Source organism: Anser anser (genome assembly GCF_964211835.1).
Source record: "Anser anser genome assembly, chromosome: 8".
Taxonomy (NCBI): Eukaryota; Metazoa; Chordata; class Aves; order Anseriformes; family Anatidae; genus Anser; species Anser anser.
Genome location: NC_139728.1, coordinates 8,186,586 through 8,205,009, shown reverse-complemented (window position 1 = coordinate 8,205,009; position 18,424 = coordinate 8,186,586). Strand labels below are relative to the sequence as shown.

Sequence of the window (18,424 nt, the reverse complement as noted above, 5' to 3'; positions counted from 1 at the left end):
GAACAGACCACCTGGGAACAAAACCTGGTTTCAGCCCTGTTTACCCACTCACATATAGTGGCAGGCACCAGCAGACCACTGGCTTTGAGGGCTCTGCCTCAACCTCCTACCAAGCCCACGTGATTGACTAAATGACCCAGATCACTCAAGCATGGGCACAAAAATGTAAAAACAAAACAATGAACCAAACCAACCAACCAACCAAATACGTACCAGGTTTTAAAGGGAAAGAATGAACAGTAGTCTGCAGTAAAATAGGCTCAGACAAGACTCTGCAAAAGGTGTTTCAGAAAGTTCAGATTTACTTTACTCACCAGCAGGGGACAGCAAGACTATATACACACAGAGAATCTTTTCTGCTTTTCTGGTCTGATAAAAAACCAAAACAAAACAAACAAAAAAATGTTCACTCTCTACATACCATTAAGCAAAGACTTCTAAGAAGAAAGTCATGAATGCTCAAATTCAGACAGAGCTGTAGGATAGCAATGACAAAAGACCCAGAACAGAGATTTTAAGGCTCAGTCTTGGATTAAAAATACAAACATCACCCTATTTTACTCATCCAAGGAGAGGTTTAAATTTTAAAATAAGGGTTTTAGCACTCTATTACATGCTGAATGGAATCCTACCCAGCCTTAGTACTATTCAGAATGGCAGAGAATTGAAAGTTCATTGTCATAGCTGACAGCCTCCATATCTTCAGTATTTTAGGATACCTACAGTGACACTAAACAGCTGTATTTAAGGCAGCTGGCTCACACTTACTGTACTTTGGGTGGGGAAGATGCTTAGAAATGTAAGTAATCATTCCTGACCACAGCTTTCCTTCCATGATTTTCCATTCCACATGATCTGATGACACTTATCACCATGGAATGACAACGTTTACGCAGCCCCCCATCACAGACTGCCTGCACCAACTGCGTCTTAGCAAAAATCAGGACTAGGGATTTCTTATTTAAGTGGAATAGTAAATAGTCTTCTTTTCAACTTTGCCATACAAGAAAAAATGCCACTTTTGAAACAATATCAATAATACATTTTTGGTTTAATAAAAATTTTCAAAAATGTATGTTACCATGTAAAATTGCCAGGTACTGAAAATGAATTTGGACCATCTCTCAATAGCTAGCAGTGTATGCATGTGCTGCAATTCCTTTGAAGGAATTTTGCAAAATTAAAAAAGGAAAACCTTTTCTGTTCTTAATATACAAAATCACATTCAGAAGCTGTTCATATTCACCCAAAGTGAGCAGATACCAGACCCACAGACCACAACCCTGAACTCTCTTTATGGTATACATGTGTATATATGTTTATGCATGTATATATTATATACACACTTGCATATTTTTTGTTTCAGTTATGATTATGAAGTTTTTTTTTGTATTTTGATTGTTCATACAGAGAGGTATTAACAATCTTGCATACAAAGAAGGCCATAAACACCATCCCATGCCTAATTTTGATCTCCATGTTTAAAAAACACTGTTTCCAAATGTAAGGTGTTTATAAGAGAATCAGGGTTGAGTTCCAGCAATCTGCTTTCTAGGAAAAGAATAAAGAAATTAATGCTTAATCTGTTTAATTTGCTGAGGAACAGATTCATGACTAACTATAACAGAGAAGAAAAAGCAAGACAATTTCAAACTAGAAGGAGATACTTCTTAACAACAAAAATTAAGAGATGTTATGATTATGCTGAGACTTCAAATCCAGATTGGAGAACATCCTAGCATGTTTTACTCACACCTGATTCTAAAGCTTTTATTTTACAGTGGGTCAAACTTGGTCACCAAGGTCTCTTTTGGCTTTAAAAAAATCTCTGAATCTATTGTAAGAATTCTTTTGTGAGTATATTTAAACACTATATATTCTCATCATTACCTCTGATTTGACACCTAGAATTACTCTAGGGCTTACTGTAAACCTTCTGAATCTCACAACAATGCACGTGGACTTCAGAACTTTTTTTGTTTTGTTTTTGTTTTATTGCTGTTCATGATGTACATGAGATGTAGGATTGTGCCAGATATCTCTTTTTTCCATCAATAAATCTTTTTTAATGCAAGCTGAGTGTACTAACATTAATAAAATAATGTTCTCAAAAAGAGAAAACACAGAACACCCTAGCTGTTGGACATGTAACCTATAACATGCACTGGTTGCTATTAACAGCTAGAAACAGTCTTCAACTTCTGGCAGTTGTACTGTTTCATTGTCAACAGAATTTGCAAGAACTTGAAAATCAGACCAATGAGTAATGAACTTGATTGAGGAGCACTCTCAGAGTTACATTTATCCAGACCCCAGTGAAGTCTAAAGTTCAAGAACTGACACTGAAGTGCATTTGCTCTCTCTTACTATTCTGTTCCTTGAAACTACTGATTTTTATTGAGATTCAGTGTATCTACCAGTCTAAAATCTTTCTTTTTAGAGTCTTGAATAAATATTCCCCAGATCTCAACTTTTCCAGAAGCATTGCAAAGAGTAGATGGAAGGTTTGCTGGTTCACTGTCAAACATTTGTCTCATTTAATCCACCTTATCCTTTGTTTTCAGACTCTCTCTCTCCCTCTCCCCTCCCCATTCTTTTTTCCCCCCATTAAATATTTTAACTAAAATATGTCATTTATGCCAAACCTTTTAAATAAATTGAAGTGATGTCGGGGGATCTCCCTGAATTTTTACAGATTTCAGCCTGGTAAAATAAGTAAATTAATACACACACATATATATATACTCCTTATCCTCCCCATCCCCTAAACAGCTATGTTACATCTCACTGCACAACTAAATGTCACATGTAAATAATTTCATATTGGAATTTTAAAAAGTTTGAATTACAAATCAATTGGTTACCCTTTTATGTACTAACTGTTGTGTTCACAAATCAACAATGTGTGCTTGGTCTTAAAACTGTAATGGATGCATTTTAAAGAAATGCCATTTAAATACCATGAAGATGTTTCTTTCAATGTTAGGCTTTATAAAAACTGTTTCATCCTTAGATTCAAGTGCTAGAGTGACTGAGTTAAAATTCATTTGACCACATATTTAACATATGTTAGAGCATTTTTCCTCAGGCTTAACTGCAGTTACATTTATTAGAATAGTTCAGGGAAGAGTATTTCCATTAAAAATTGAATTCCATATACTGAAATACACAGTCTATTTGCTTTAATATCTAGCATGAATTACTACTGATCACACTATAAGAAAACAGAAGAATATCCTCTAGAAAATATTCCCTTAGAAAATGACATAGCATAACTGGAAAAAATATAGTACCAAAATATGTAATGAAGTTCTACTAAGTATGTTGATTTGTTCATACAACAAGGAGACAGTGCGTAAGACCAGATTTGAGTCTGTCTGGCAAAAGTGTGTGGTTATGTGGGACGTATGTCTCAAACGCAGTTTTTCAGACTACTTGTCCCCAGTTTCCTTTTTTTATGTTTGGTCTCCTCTATAACGTGGTTCTCGGTGGAAGTCTTCTGCTTCCGTTTTAAAAGACTGACTAATCAGTTGTGACTTGTGTTACTCATTTCACTCACTATCTGTAATTTCACAGTTAGATAAAGAAAAAGCTGCGTAGGCAAAACACTTTCAGGACGAATCTAATATCCTATTCTAATGAGGGGGCACTGTAAGAGTATGGAAGAAGCATAGTCTCCCTACATTTCCCTTTTAGTTGGGGAATGTAGGGAAACAGATGGGAGTGCAAATAAGAAAGACAGCTGTAGATGTAGTCAGTTATATATCTAAAACTGTAGAAAAAGAAAGAAGGAAGAAAAAAAGGTTTTCCGTTTTCGGTTAATTAAGGGAGCAATAAAGCAAAAAACAGAAGATACATTTTGAAAGACCTCAAGTACCAGCTAAACTAACCCACTGTTAACTGTGATGCAAGTTCAGTCTGTCTAAACCTGCCAGAAATCTACATGCTTTGGCTATTCATACTCTGAGCAAACCACTTTGAGAAAATCTAGTCAACCCCAGGCCATGTACCTTTGACAGCTTCATAAAACTCATCAATTCACTTCCGATGCACCTTACACCTTAGGTTGGGCTAATAACCTTCTGAGTTCAGCCTTGACCAGGCTGCACACATCTAAACTGGACAAAACTCCCCTGAAAAAAGCAGCTTTTAGCTCAGGGTTATGTGAAATGCAGATATCCTAACATTCTAATGATAAAACTCAGAGTTAGTCTTTGCCCACATGAAACCATGCCAAGGTTCATTTCACATTTTTTCCTTAATAAGTTTACTCTTGGATCTTGATTTTTCTACCACCTACGGCACGTTTGCTAAATCCCATACAAATCCTCACCTTCGACTTTGGTTCTTGCCACTTAGCTCATGAATGGCCAAAACGGGTGTAAATACTTTCAACTTTTTCCTTCTTTTATATGAAAGATTACAGGTTCTGTCTTCCCTGCAATGATGTGCAAGACCCAGGACCGAGACTTCTATGCCCCAGACTGAAGGTGGTCTCCTCGTGGGTTGCCGAAGAGACGTTTGGTGCTTGCAAAAGGCAGAGCACAGCACTGGAGCCTTTCAGTGTCTAAAGCAGACAGAAACAGGACAAGACCTCTCACATCACTGACCATCAAGACTCTCTAAGTTAGGAAAAATTAGAATGGCTTTTTATGGTACTGATAAAGTTTAAACTCATATTTATTAAAGACCTTTAAAAAAAATCTCTCTCCTTTAAGTGAATAAAGTGACAGCCCATGTTCACACCCTGCCAAATGTTGACAAAATTGTTTTTTCTCTGTCGTATTACTTATTAGAGAGAAATATTTTTGTGAATGCTCAGAAAAGGACTGCTAGAAAGTTGTCACATAATCACTTTGTTTTCTATAGGGCTTCTAGAAAGCTTATTTTACAATCTCATTAGAGAGAACACAAATAGGATGGGGCAAGAAATAATTACTCCTTCCCTCATTTTACAGATAGCAGAAAAGAAGATTCAATTTGGTTGCCCACACGTAGTGGTGTAATACTATTTGCTATTCACTCAAATATCACCTGATCTTCTTTCTCCTCCCCATAGGTCCTGTGTCATACTTGCCAGCACTGTCTAGACTTTCCAGATGCCCTATGTCTACTCCAGATGGGAGTAGACACCTATGCCAGATAACTGGTCTGAACTCAGAAAGGTTAAGTTTTGCTCTCACTCACACAGGAAACCCATGGCAGACCCAGAAATTAGACCCAGATCACTTAAGTGCCATCCAGTAACCACAAGACCCCTAATTCTGCTGGCACTGAAACTTACTTAAACAGATCACCACCTTCTGGTGGTGAGAAACAGCCTTCTTTTTATACATCCTTCAACGCCAAAAAAAAAACCACGTGCCCTATCTTCCAATCACTCTGACATGACTTCTCAGCTATTTTTGTCCCTAACATTTGATCTACTTCCTTCTCTTGCTCTCTGTCTCGTACTGATCTCACTGCTATAGCAGTAAATAATGCTGATACATGACCAACATCCAGATTAAGATCCATTGAAGCACTAAGCTGCTTATCTACACGTCTAATGTTCTGGGTATTAGCAGGGTGCTCTTCAGAAGTGAAATCATGTCTTGCAGATTAGAGTTGATCTTCATGTAATGAAACTTCATAACACAACAGTTGTGAGCCAAAAAAAACACAAAACAGTAACACCAGATGAAGTTTCTGAATTCAACGTGCACAAGTTCCAATTCCTCTATTTGTTTTCAAGTGGCAAGCTGATCTGCCTTCCTGTTTCATGTCTCCACAAGGCCACATTTTCAACCAATTAACTAATTCCAAATATCTACTTTGATATTCAGACAGGTGAATGGCTGCATCTAGTGAGCTGATATGAGTGATCTCAACAGGTTTTAGAATATTAGTGTACCTTCTGAAAGTCAGAGGACACAAAAGAAACAGCAGGCAACCCCTTGGGACAAAGAAAAAAACCACAGAAGCACAAAAGGAGGAACAAAATTCATATTAGAGACACATTAACAGAGTACAGAGGCTGTTTCATGCTAAAAAGTACCAATTAGGATCAACACCTGATCCTACAAAGTAACGTCAGTCAACATTTCCGCTCAAAACTACAGCTAGGCAAAGTCAAATATCATATGGTGATACTTGGTAAAGGCTAGCAAGCATTTATCTCTAGGTTTCTATCAGTAGGCTCTCTTCATTTTCTTCTCATTCTGTTAATGTTTAATATTAAAATCATTTCCAAAAAGTCAGCAGTTTAGAACTGTGCAAAGCATTTGACAGTCTCTGAGAACAGGATGGGATCCTCATGTATGTCAATGGGATCCTGGCCCATTTGAAGGTATGGCTCTACATATAATCTATGAACCAATGCACAAGAATCTCTATCTTTAGGGACACCTTTCTTTACCAAACTTCAAAAACATTACTGCTTAGGGACTTGACCAAAAAGGAAATGAATTCAAGTTTTGCAGGTCCAAGGATCCTGCAAGAGAGATTCATCTAGCAATTTCTCTTTTTTTTTTTTTGAACCTGTAGCAGTCGTACTAAGAGCATACCAAGTTGGCACATCAGCATTTCTTCCAATTTCTTCCACGAATTCACAAAATACTTTTTTTTTTTTTTTTAAACACATATATATGACCATGGCAGCTTTCTTGCCAGCACGTGGATTATCAGGTAGAGGGAGCAGGAGGGACGCATGGAAAGCTGAAACACCTGCAGCTAACAAGAGGTGCATGTAAATAGGTGAACCACACCCCTAGGAGGAAGAACATGTGCTTGTAACGTGCATGTCCGTATTGTTAAGGGAATAAAATAAAGACAAGAGAGGCTTTTCCCTTAATAACTGATAGGAAACAGCTAGGAAATTGAAAGCATCAAGCAGAGCAGGGGCATGAAGATGAACCTTGAAAGACAGCTGTGGTGAGCCTGAAGTGAGAGACCATTGACTGAGCTGGATCTTAAGACTATGAACCAGTAAATTTGTCTCAAACTAGGTTGAGATGGTTTTCTCATTTATATAGATGCATTTCTATGAAATAGTGTTGTTGGTTTCTTTAATTAGAATTTTCTAATGAACCAAATACACAGAAAAAAATCCAAACCTGTCTAACAATGATGAACAAGCTTCCTAATGCTATTTAAGCAGTGCCACAGATTTCTGAGTCCATAGCAAGATAACTTCCTTTTACCTGCTTATGAAATAAGCAGTGCTTCCCAATGTTGTGGTTGGCTTCTTAGTAGTTACTAATACATATTTATAGAGCATCCAACAGTTCTGTGAATGCTGCATAAAAGTTCCTCACCTGCTCCTGCAAACAGTTCTGTAATGAGCTGCCAATTGAGCAGAGACCCCAGCAAAGGAGGTTGGGTGCATTTACGTGGAAAGCAGTACAGAAGGAGAAGGTGAGTTAGCAAGACACTTCTGCATACATACTCTGTATAAAACAGACAGTAGACTTTCAAGTTTATTTCAAAGAATCATGGCTTTGGGTTTGTCTTAAAATTCAAGTATGCCACCCCTACCCCATCTTATTGGCTGTTATAACACTGAAAAGGAATCAGTTACCTTTTGAAAAAGGCTGATAAACATTACACAGACAGCGGAAAGCCACATTCTGAAGTGGTTTCCTTTTGCCAACCCCTAGGGACAGCAGCTGCAGATGTTATAGTGGCCACGACTGCTTCAAGTGTTTCTGAGGGTTGAGCACCATGTCTCAGATCCCATGAGAAAGAGAGAGATGGATGCCTTACAGTTTTGGTGTTAACTCTAGAACAAATAGGTTTGTGCAGGTTGGGTTTTCTGTGTCATTCCTACAGCCAGCGTTTGATAATAAGCAGACCTCACCAGCACCCTCAAATACTGAGACGTTTAAAACAATGAGTCATTTTTTTCTAAAGCCTCACTGCACATATCCTTACGGCTCTTGGCAAGTTTTAACAAAATGAAGTTCAGTACTGTCCTAAATGTACTTTCAATGGAATGTGAACATGAGGAAATTTCAAGCTAAACTCCACTATCGTGTTTAGGGAGAAAATGAGCTTAACACCTCCTTTTTCCTCTCACTATTGACCTCAGACGGTCCAGGCTTTGCACCCTCATTCCACAGCACAGCTGCAGGTCATATGGAAGAGTGTTCTCTCACTCTGTTCTACCTTTGTTTTTCCTTTCTTACCAGCTCCTCTGCTAGTTTCGGTCAGCTGTTACCATTACCTCACACCCATAAGCCTTCTGCACACTGTCAGCTCCTTGAGGTTCCTGTGCAGGAATAACATGAGGGAAAGGCTAAGCTGAGTGGTCTCTTCAGCACTACTGACAGATGCTTCACAGAAAGAAGAGGATGAGAAGCAAGAGTTGATGAACATACGGGGAATAAATAAAGATAAATGACAGATCCAGCATGATCATATATATATATATATATATATTTAAATACTGACATTATTTGTTTCCTAATCTTAGCATTAGCCCTCACTTCGTTTCTTGAAAATGCAAGCATACACAGTGCTGAATAAAATAAAGCCCTGTGGTCGTCTGTCTTCAGAGACGAAAATCCCTGATGAGATTCTTATAGATTGCACATGCACTTCTTTATGAATACAGGATAAAACAAAAATTAAGCAAAAAGGAAACAGGTGCGAACATGCACCAGTGAAAGCGAGAAAGTAAAATTCACAGAAATGACATTTACAGAAATAGCAATATATACCGAAAACTTCTTTGCTCTTGAACTGTGCCTGTTAACACGTAAATCAGGTAAAGAGCATCCTCCTTCATAAATATAGTCATACACTTTGTAAGGTATACGTTCTGCATACTGTAAGTGCTGTGAGGTCTGTGATAGTCCCTTGGGTTCTGAGGTCATATTTTTCCTATTGTTTTGCTCTGTGACTGGAAGCCGCATGGAGCCCTGGGCTCTGTTATACCGCAGCTCCCTAATATTTGGAGTGTTCCATAGCAACACACAGTGAGACTAAACCAGATGACAAGTGAAAGTGGTGCTGGTTATTCAGTGAATGCAAAAGGAATCAAAAAGGAAAAATTTGGCTTGTAAAACACAAGACTTGCTGCAATAGAAGACAAAAGCAATAAAAAAAAAAAAAGAACAATATGCAAACAGTATTCTGAACTTCAAATGACGCAAGCAAGCATTGTTAGGTCTATTTTGTTATGGCCTGTCCTCAGAGGATGATTTGCATGAAACAAGAGAATACAGTAAGGATGCATTAAATGCTTTTCAAGCCCCACTGTAGCTTTCTGTTCAGCATATTCTGCTTATACCATCCTTGATGGTCAAAGTTAGAGATGCCATATCAAGCAAAATGTCCAATTATACTTTTTTTTTTTTTCCGCCCAGCAGTATTAACACATCTTCATTCTGTAATTGTCAAAGCAGTAATATTTGTATACGGGAGGGGGAATCTACCTTATTCATAATCCTAAGCAAAATATAACAAAGTAGAATCATTCTAACAGGAAAAAAAAATCTCATGGGAAAGAATCCATGAAATAAATTCTGTACAAACAATAATCAGCTGATAAATTAAGTGGTGTGGCATGGCAATTTAGTAGAGAAAAATAACCATAACATAGGAAAAATCCTGCCTTTTTTCTTCCAATTGCATGAGGAATTTCATCAATAATCTTCCACTGTTTATCCATGTTTTTCTGGTGCATTTGAAGGCTGTTATTTCTTATTCAGTTCAGCAATTAACTTACTTGCTGAATTGTCATCCTTACTTATTTGGGTCCTAGGTCCCAAGCTTTATAATAAAAAATCTAGGATGCCTTTGCTCCACACGCTTCTGACTTTCAACAGAGCAGCAAAGTAATGAATTTACTATGGTCTTATGTTCTTCCTTCCGGAAAACGATAATGAGAGGAAGGAAGTGACAAGTGAAAAGAAAGAAAAATCTTCAGCTCTTCAAAGGGAAGTGTCTCAACGTTACGGTTTAGGTGGAGACTTTAAGGTCAGTGTGGCTACACTGATTTTAATTCAAAGTGCATTATTACCTGACTTGATTTTTCCATTAAAAGTAAATAAGTGGGGGGCTATCCTACAGTTTTCAGAAAAAGAAATTCAGCAAGTGTTAGCATTTCAAGAGCATTAATGAACATGAAAAATGAGAAAGTCATACCTGAAAATCTAGTTATCTTCTATTTCTTTGATTTACCGTGGATATCCCTAAATTAACCGAGTTTATGATAAACCTAAAATGTACTCAGACCCCAAGCAATTCTAAGATCACTGCTGTGCTTCTATACAGACTAGCATTTTATTACATTGTTCTTTTATCTAGTTGCAACACCAACATGGGGTTTGGTGTTCATCACTGAACGCAGCATGTTCCTATACATTGGAAGTGTTAAAGATGACACTTTAAAGCCTAACCTTAAATGAAAACCACAAATAAAGTGTTTAAGATGACTTGAAAGTTGCAAAAGTGCTTTAAATGACACTAGTAGAGCACATGTAGAGATCTACAAACATTTCTTAACAGCTGTTTTCATCAGACCACCTGCAAACATTGCGATATGGGTATATATCATGTAAAGAACAGAACAACTCTACCTCTACATAAAAGGGATATTTGAGATCAAGTTATACAGACATGCAGATCCATATTTGTAGAAATATCTTTCATTCATAAGACAGAAAAGATATTAAGAAGAGAAAGGTTCAGAGGGTGGATTTTTTTTTTTTTTTTTTTTCCTTTCCTTTTACACTGCCCAGGCAGTGCCAATCAATAGGAAAGCCATCTTCATAAGGGAGTTGTGATCCTGCGGTTTCTGGGCCCCATTTCTCAGGCTGAGGTTAGGAGAACATACATCGAGCTTTCACGATTGCTTTCAGAGTAACTCAGAGCAGCACAAAAAAGCTCAGCAGTTAACAGCTAAACTATTACTGTCGTGAAACTCAGCGGGTTGCACTTCCTGCTGCTCGCATGAAGCCATCCCTCCACATTTGGTTATCTTGGTTTGCACGTTGCATTTTCTTCTGTTCTCGTCTTCAAATTCAGTTGAAAAATTAAAGGGAAATGGACACACACACACATTAAAGCTCACCTGGTTTACAGTACAGCAGCACTGACACGTATAGCATACGCTCAGTGGGGAATTCCAGGCCTAGCAACGTACAGACCACGCTGCAGAAATGAGTGTGGGGTTTTTTAACCTTTCTATGGACTGTCACAGAAACTAGGCTGAAGTAATTAGTTTTCATCACTAGTGGGGAAACTGGAGGGACACGGTAATCACTTGGTGTTTTAATAATGACACACATTAGGAAAATACATTCTGAGGTTATGACTGCCCCTCTTTTGAGCAAAGATTATATTCAGTACTCATAATAGCCAAAGCCTTTTTCTGGAAGTAGACTTTCAGATAATCTCTGAGGAACTGTACAATGACTTTGAATGACAAAGGCCCGCCTTTCTATGCCCTGGAACTTAGAAGGAAATTAAAAGTGTGTAATTTCCTACCCATTTTAGAGAGAGGCCAGATACTCAGTGACCCGAAGAGGCAAATATGCCTTTTGATAAAACCGTTAGCACCTATGCAAGTTACCTAACTCCACAAAGAGAAGTTCTGTAAAGAATTAGGCTGCTCTCGGTCAAAATCACGCATCAAAACTTTTCTAAGCATTCAGACTGGCGTCTTGAATGATGCATGCCTGAAAAGTGAGTGCCAAGCATAGGTAACGGGGGGGATATATTCAGAAATATTTGTCTTGTTAAACACAAAACCACCTGTTTGTTACAAACAGCTTGTGTTTACTAAAAAGTATATGACTAAAGAGGTCAGTTTTCAAAGACACATGGTAGGCTTACGTTGTAATAATCCTTTTGCCCTCGTTCTGACCAGGAATGAAATGCTAACTGCTGGTAGCTGGATTTCCCCTGGTACCAGCAATTCCTAAGTAGCAGCCACCTCTAGCAAAGAGACTTCTTACAGGATTCTTCCTCATTACCCTAAATTGACAATAACCACCCTGCTAGTCAAAAGTCAAAATCCTTCCCCGACTAAACTAGAACTTCTCAGCAACTCCATTGTGCAGGGTTAGCTCCATTTTCTTTAAGCATTTGGAGACTCTGAATCCTCAGATCCCCCACATCCTTCTTTCATCCTGCCCCTTTCAGCACTTCCTTGGCAGCCCCCACACGTGCAGCAGCATATTTAGCACACTAAATATTAGTAGCATATCCACGCTTTCCCAGCCAGCCCAAGCTCTGCAGGGATGAGCGTGCAATCTCAAAGCACAACTGCAGAAGCTTTTGTTTCACTGTGTGACCAGAACTAGGACTGACTGTCTCAGAGGACAAACAGATTGAGGAAAGCAGCACATCTGTCAGGAAACAGCGTTCCTGAGCATTAGGGAAACCAAGTCAGGTGTGAGGCACATGGGAGGGCAGGGAGGCAGACTGATGGGATGAGAGAGATCTCTCCCTATGGTACAGCTTGGGGAATGCCAAGTTCCCACATAAAAAAAGCAAGTATGATGACTCTGAGCAAATTCAAGTTTTTCTGTTGCACACATTCTAATACCTGGTAATTGGAAATAGAGAACAGGTGAGATTCAAAGTAAATGACAAGAAAGGGAACTAAACTCTCTTCCTCTGGTTCATCACAAACAGCACTGGTTCTAACATAACATTCCTGAAGATTGCTAGCTCTTATATCTTCATATGTACTTAGATGGAGAATGTATAGCTGTCTTCCATTTTCCTATTTCTTGAAATAAATTGCTGCTACTTTATTTATATACCAGGCAAGTATTTTCAGAGGGAGAGGGATGAAGCGATAGTTTGATCGATGCACTTTCAGTATGTAGTTCTCATTCAAGAAAGACAAACTGGAACCCTCTATTAGCTTTTACAATTACCTTACTTCCTGAGCAGGACTCTTAACTGAATTACAATTGTATAACAATATTTGTTCATGCCCCAGCCCTGCCCATCTTGGTTGCCTCCTGCCGGACTTGCTCATGTTTGTCAGTGACATTTGTATTGGTGGGGCCCAAAACTGCACACAGTTCTCACTGTGGTCTACGGAGTGCTGAGTAGGGGGGGTAAATCGCTTCCCTTGATCTGCTGGCTATGCTGTGTTGATGTAGCCCAGGATGCTGTCGGTCTTCCTTGCTGCCAGAGCACTCTGCCAGCCCATGCTGACTGCTGTCTGCCAAGCCCTGAGCTTACCCCCCTCACCCCACCTTTTTGGCAGAGCTGCTCCCCAGCCGGTCAGCGCGAAGCCTGCATTGATGCACACGGTTATTCCTTCCCACCTGGAGGGCTCTGCATTTGTTCTTATTGAATATCAAAAGACAACTGCTTTTTCCTCCACCCTGTCTAGTTTCTCTCTGGAAGGCAGCCCTGCACTTAGGTGTATCTCCAGGCCTCCTCATTTTGGTGTCATCTGAAACCTTGACAAGAACAGGATGTTGGTCAAAATGTAAAATAGAGCAGATCCTAGGATAGACCCTCGCAGTGCTCCACTTATTATTGCCTTTCAGGTATATTATGACCCATTAACCAATGGTCTCTAAGTCCAACCATCCAACCACTTTGTTTATTCATCTGGTGGTTCATCTGTACGATTGTAATGTCCTAACTTTATATTCCACAAGAATACTATAGGACACAGCACCAAAAGCCTTGCTAAAGTCAAGGTGATATCCACTGCTCTTCCCTCATCCTCCCATTTTAGCCTTTCACAGCTAATGCAGTGGCAGATCTTTGTGTCCTTTTACATCCCATACAAATCTCAGCTCTTGGCTCTCCAAGTTTTCCAAGAAGCTTGGCTTTCCAACAGCATCCCTACACATCTGGGTGACATTTCTAAATTCCTCCTTCGCAATCTGTCCCTTCTTCCATCCCTTTTAGGGTGGTGCTTTTTTGAATCCGAGCTGTCCTGAGTGCCTTGCTTAGCCAAGCCAGTATCCCAATACAGTTACTTGTTTTCCCAAGTGTCAGATGGACCCTTCTTGTGTCTGGAATGGCTTCCAGTAACATAGGGCAATTTTCAGGTGAACCCATTCCTGCAAGGATTTTTATGGTCAGAGGGAAAGCTAAGCCTCCACTGAGGTGATAATTCAGCTAACAAATTTACAACAGCAAGTATGAAATAGTTTCCTGAAAATGTTCATAGTTACGCTGAAAAAAGTTTTCTGTAGAACTCCACCTAATTCTTTGGTACTACTTTTCCTGTTCAAAAATGCATAAAAACATTTTCAAAGTTTTAACTTGCTGTCCATATCCAATCAAAAAAAAAAAAAACCCAAACCACTGTTTTAAAAAAGAAAGGGAACCTCAGTTTAACATGTCAGATCAGTAAAAGAAAAAGCATCTGATTTTTCTCCATTAAGATTCAGATGAAGAGGAAGCCTGCTAATTTCAAAAGCTAAACTGGTATTGTGTTCACATAGTGCATTTCCCTGCTCACAGGGAGAACACTCAGCAAATTCTGCTTCACACCTCACCACCTCAGACCTTCTTCTCACATTTTCTTGCTTAAAGAAATGTTGCCCTGCTTCAGTGCACCAATATGCGAGCGCATACAAAATGTGGAGTAGGCAATCAGAAATGTGTGCGTTTCCCAGATAGTGCGTGGTGAACACATTTCCTGCGCTGCTGAACAACAGACACAGGAAGCATCACCATCAGCCGCCAAAACTCACTGTACTGCATTTTTTTCTTCAATCCAGGTGTCAGTCAGTACAGCTGAGAACCAGAAGTCCCCTGAATTCACAGAAATAAAACAGTTAATTTATTTTTGATGGAAAGCCCCAGAATGAAAATGATCTGATTTTTGATAAACTGCATAAGCTTATTATACTCTAAATAAGAAATGGCCATAAGAAAAAGGAGAGTTACTGGGTATGTACATATCTCAGATTATGAGAGATGTGCTTTGGCAGGATGACGAAATAAGCATATATAATTCCCTGCACTGACTCTACAGTATAAACAGGATTGCTAAATGCTAACAACATTTGTCATAAAATATTGTTAATATTTCTCTGTAAAGAGAAATCGTGAAAGTTCTAAAAGATGTCACAGAGAAAACAGTAATTTTATAAGAACAATGCTTGTTCAGCTTTTTTTTTTTTAAATTAAGGATTTCCAATAGTTAATGGTGACTCACAACAGCCACATGAAGTACCAGAGAAGCTAGTAACGTGACTGAAGTCACACAGACCAAGAGTTCAGTGTCCATTGGGACAGTGTAAAAACATTTAGAGGTAGACAGGTTTTCTTTTTCTTTACACAGACTGTAGGCATTCCATAATGGATGCAATGAACGGACTATATTTTAATCTCCAAGTGATCCACGTGGAACACTTCACTTACAGGCTGTCTTCTCCACAGTGCTTTCAAGAGCTCCTGACAAGTCACCCCTTCGCTGTCATGATGAAAAATTCCATGAGGTCCTCCACAGAAGCTGGGGGAACCCCTAAAAAAAATCCCATGAAAGCATTTTGCTGATAATTCAGAAGACAACAGGGCAATTTTGGACAGAACTGGCTGTTTGCAGGAGCATTTCTATGAAGATATTTTATACTGATGAAGGAAGTGAAAGAGCTAAAAACTCTGGAAAGGTCTGGTTGTTTATCCTCCAGACTCAAGTCTCTGGCTCTGTCATGCATGAACTTAAACACTAAGTATGTCTGTTGCACATTTTAAGCTGCCCAAAGAACAAAACATAACAGAACTAAGTGGAAGATATCTACCCAAATTTCAATGCATGGCTGGCACTAGGATTCAGATATTTTTCAAAATAAAAGTTTTCTTTCAGTGTTGGTTACATCTCAGTGATTGCCAAAATAAAACTCCCATTAAATTAATTAGGAATAAAAGCTAACATGGGGAATATCAAAAAGTTCAAGCCAAATAAATATAAAAAACAAACAAAACAATTCTCAGTCAAATCAGTCCGACACCAAGAGTGAGACCATTAAAAGCACTTGCAAGATACTAATCTGTGTCTTTCTAGACACAGATTAATGTGTGTCGTTCACTTCCAACAAAGAGTTAAAAGAAAATTCATAAGGGATATCATCACTCCATTATGGACTGAATATATGATAGTAGATAATAAAATTAATGTTCCCAATAATTATCCCCACCACCCAACAGCGGACCCCCCGCTTTTTGTAAAATGAGCACTATTTCCTCTTCACACAGAAACTAGTTTCTATTTCCTTTAAGTGCCTCTTTTGCTTAAGAGATGGATTATCAGTAATTTACCTCTTTAGGTCACGTAAGAAAGAGTAGCATTTCAAAGAAATCACTTGTTTTCATAGCTGAGCTAAAGCTCAGCGACACAACTATCAAGGGGATGAATATTCTCTACTGGGACAGCATTGCTTGTCTGGGCACCATGGAGCTCATCCCCCCAGCCCAGCACCAGTTTGGCCAGTTAAATCCAGAGAAGTGTATGGTGAACAGCAAGAATACAGTAAAGCTAAAAACCTGTAAAGCTGGCCTTACACTAGCATGGGAGCTAACAGCTCATCTAAAACCAAAATGCAGCATTCACGAACAAAACTGGGCTGAAGTGGAGGAGGAATGAGGGTAAGGTCTGTCAGAAGAAACCTAAAAGAAAATTTAAAACAGAAGTCAGAAGGAGAAGTTTGAAGTCATTTACACAAGCAAGTGGCACATAGAAAGTTCATAGGAATTTATTCTTTTTGTTTTACCTAAAATTGTCCAGTGTTGTAATCTTGGAAATTCTCTCACATGTTCTCTTGCACTCCACCAAGTGGTTGCTAGAATGAATGGGAAATAAAGCCCGGGAACAGGTAGAGTAAGAGCAAGTATTTAGAAGTTTCTTCTGTGTACGTTAATCTCTTCTATATGCATTAAGTTAGATGAATTACTCATAACAAGTCTGTAAGAGAATTGAAAAGCAGTAAAAACAGCTAGTGATAGCCAACTGTACTACTGGAAAAAAAAAATCTCTATCCATTGGGCAGATTTAAATAGAGGTGATACCAGCCTCAGGACAAACATACATTATTTGTATCAAATAATGGGGATATTCTAATAAGCTGTAAAACTGTCGGACTCAAAATACATTATTATAATAATCAATATATATATAACATATATAAATATATATATATTTATATTATATATAATTATATATATTATTTATATATATATAAATAATAATAAAAATATATATATATAATAGAAAAAAAGGAGAACAACTATTAAAAATGAAAGCATTTCAAGCAATAATCCATAGTCAGAAGTGGGGAAAACTATTTTCTAGATAGATGAAGATGGTGGGAGATGAAACAGATGGGTCTGTTACCAACTGTCACATGATGAAAAAAAAAAAAAGCAAAATTTCTGACCTCCAAATATCTTAAAAGCTTTCTGTTGAGGCAGGACACAACTATTGCTCATAGCATCACGCTCAGTCTTACCAGAGCCTGGACTACACTGTCTGTCTACAGGAAACAAGGATAGGAAATGAATTTGTTTCACTTTGCAAACTACACGGTTGTCCAATACCAACATAACTGATCTCCTCTACCAAAAAACAAATTATCTGGTAAACATAATTCAGATCCTGTGGCACAGCAGTGTTACATGGATGTAAGTGAAAGGAATATTACTCCTTATTTACTCAGAGTCCTTACTTATCGCAAGAAGGTTATCTTCAATGTCCTTGCAGTAGCACATGATAATCCCTTTCCAGAAGAAGGTCTGAAACAACACCTGCAACATGTACTGATATTTTTAATATATCCCAAAGGTAAAGATAGTAACTTCATTTCAGATGGGCAGTAGTCATTCCTTGTCTGGCAAACAAACCGTCAGTCCTGCGTCGATACTGGGCACAAAGAAACAAACCAGCCAGTTCTTCAGAGGAGCACGTCTGTCTAGTCCCTCATCCTAGTCTCACAGAACCTAACTGGTGACTTACAGCTGCTTGTAACTGGAAGTACCAGTGGTGCCCTCCTCTCTTTTAACTTGAGGCTCCAAAGTGCAGAGAGATGTGGTAGAGAATAGGCTCCTGTGCCTTCTCTGTTTCCAGTGAGAGCTGAACCAGCAGTCTGCACTCTGTTCTGGAGTACGAAGTCTTTAAATTCGACTTCCAAATGAACATTCATTTATATATCCAGATCTCCCCAAACGTAAAAGTGGGCATTTACCCATCTAGCAATCTAAGCATACAAATACACCGTGCGCTGCCCATGTCTGAGGACTTGGTCCAGTATACTACAGTTTAATTTACTTTAAAATCCTGCATTACCTTAGAAAAAAAGAAGTCCAAGCACTTCAAGTAAGTCTTTTTTATAGAACAGAATCATAGATTAGCTCAGAAGAGACCTCTAGCAACTATCTAGTGCAACGTTTGTTCAGAATAGGCTTAAGAATTACATCAGGTTGCTCATGACTTGGTCTGTTTTGAATATTTCCAGGG

At 38.6% G+C, this 18,424-nt stretch overlaps 1 protein-coding gene across 3 annotated transcripts in view; it reads right to left on the bottom strand.

The window, feature by feature from the left end:
- The window catches only part of LOC310903068 (uncharacterized protein), a 74,724-nt gene that overhangs the window by 12,928 nt on the left and 43,372 nt on the right, over positions 1-18,424 (bottom strand). For 2 of the 3 annotated variants that reach the window (XR_014587252.1, XM_083845666.1), the window contains exons 2-5: positions 16,686-16,754; positions 16,477-16,581; positions 15,337-15,439; positions 14,664-14,724 (exon numbers count right to left, since the gene is read on the bottom strand). Coding sequence is in view for 2 of the 3 variants with exons in the window: in XM_083845666.1 (XP_083701792.1) it covers positions 14,698-14,724; positions 15,337-15,439; positions 16,477-16,581; positions 16,686-16,754 (304 nt within the window). In the remaining variant the exon portion in view is untranslated. Of the gene's footprint in view, positions 1-4,382; positions 4,568-14,663; positions 14,725-15,336; positions 15,440-16,476; positions 16,582-16,685; positions 16,755-18,424 lie in introns of those variants that run through there. The other variant, XM_083845667.1, reaches the window with a different exon arrangement.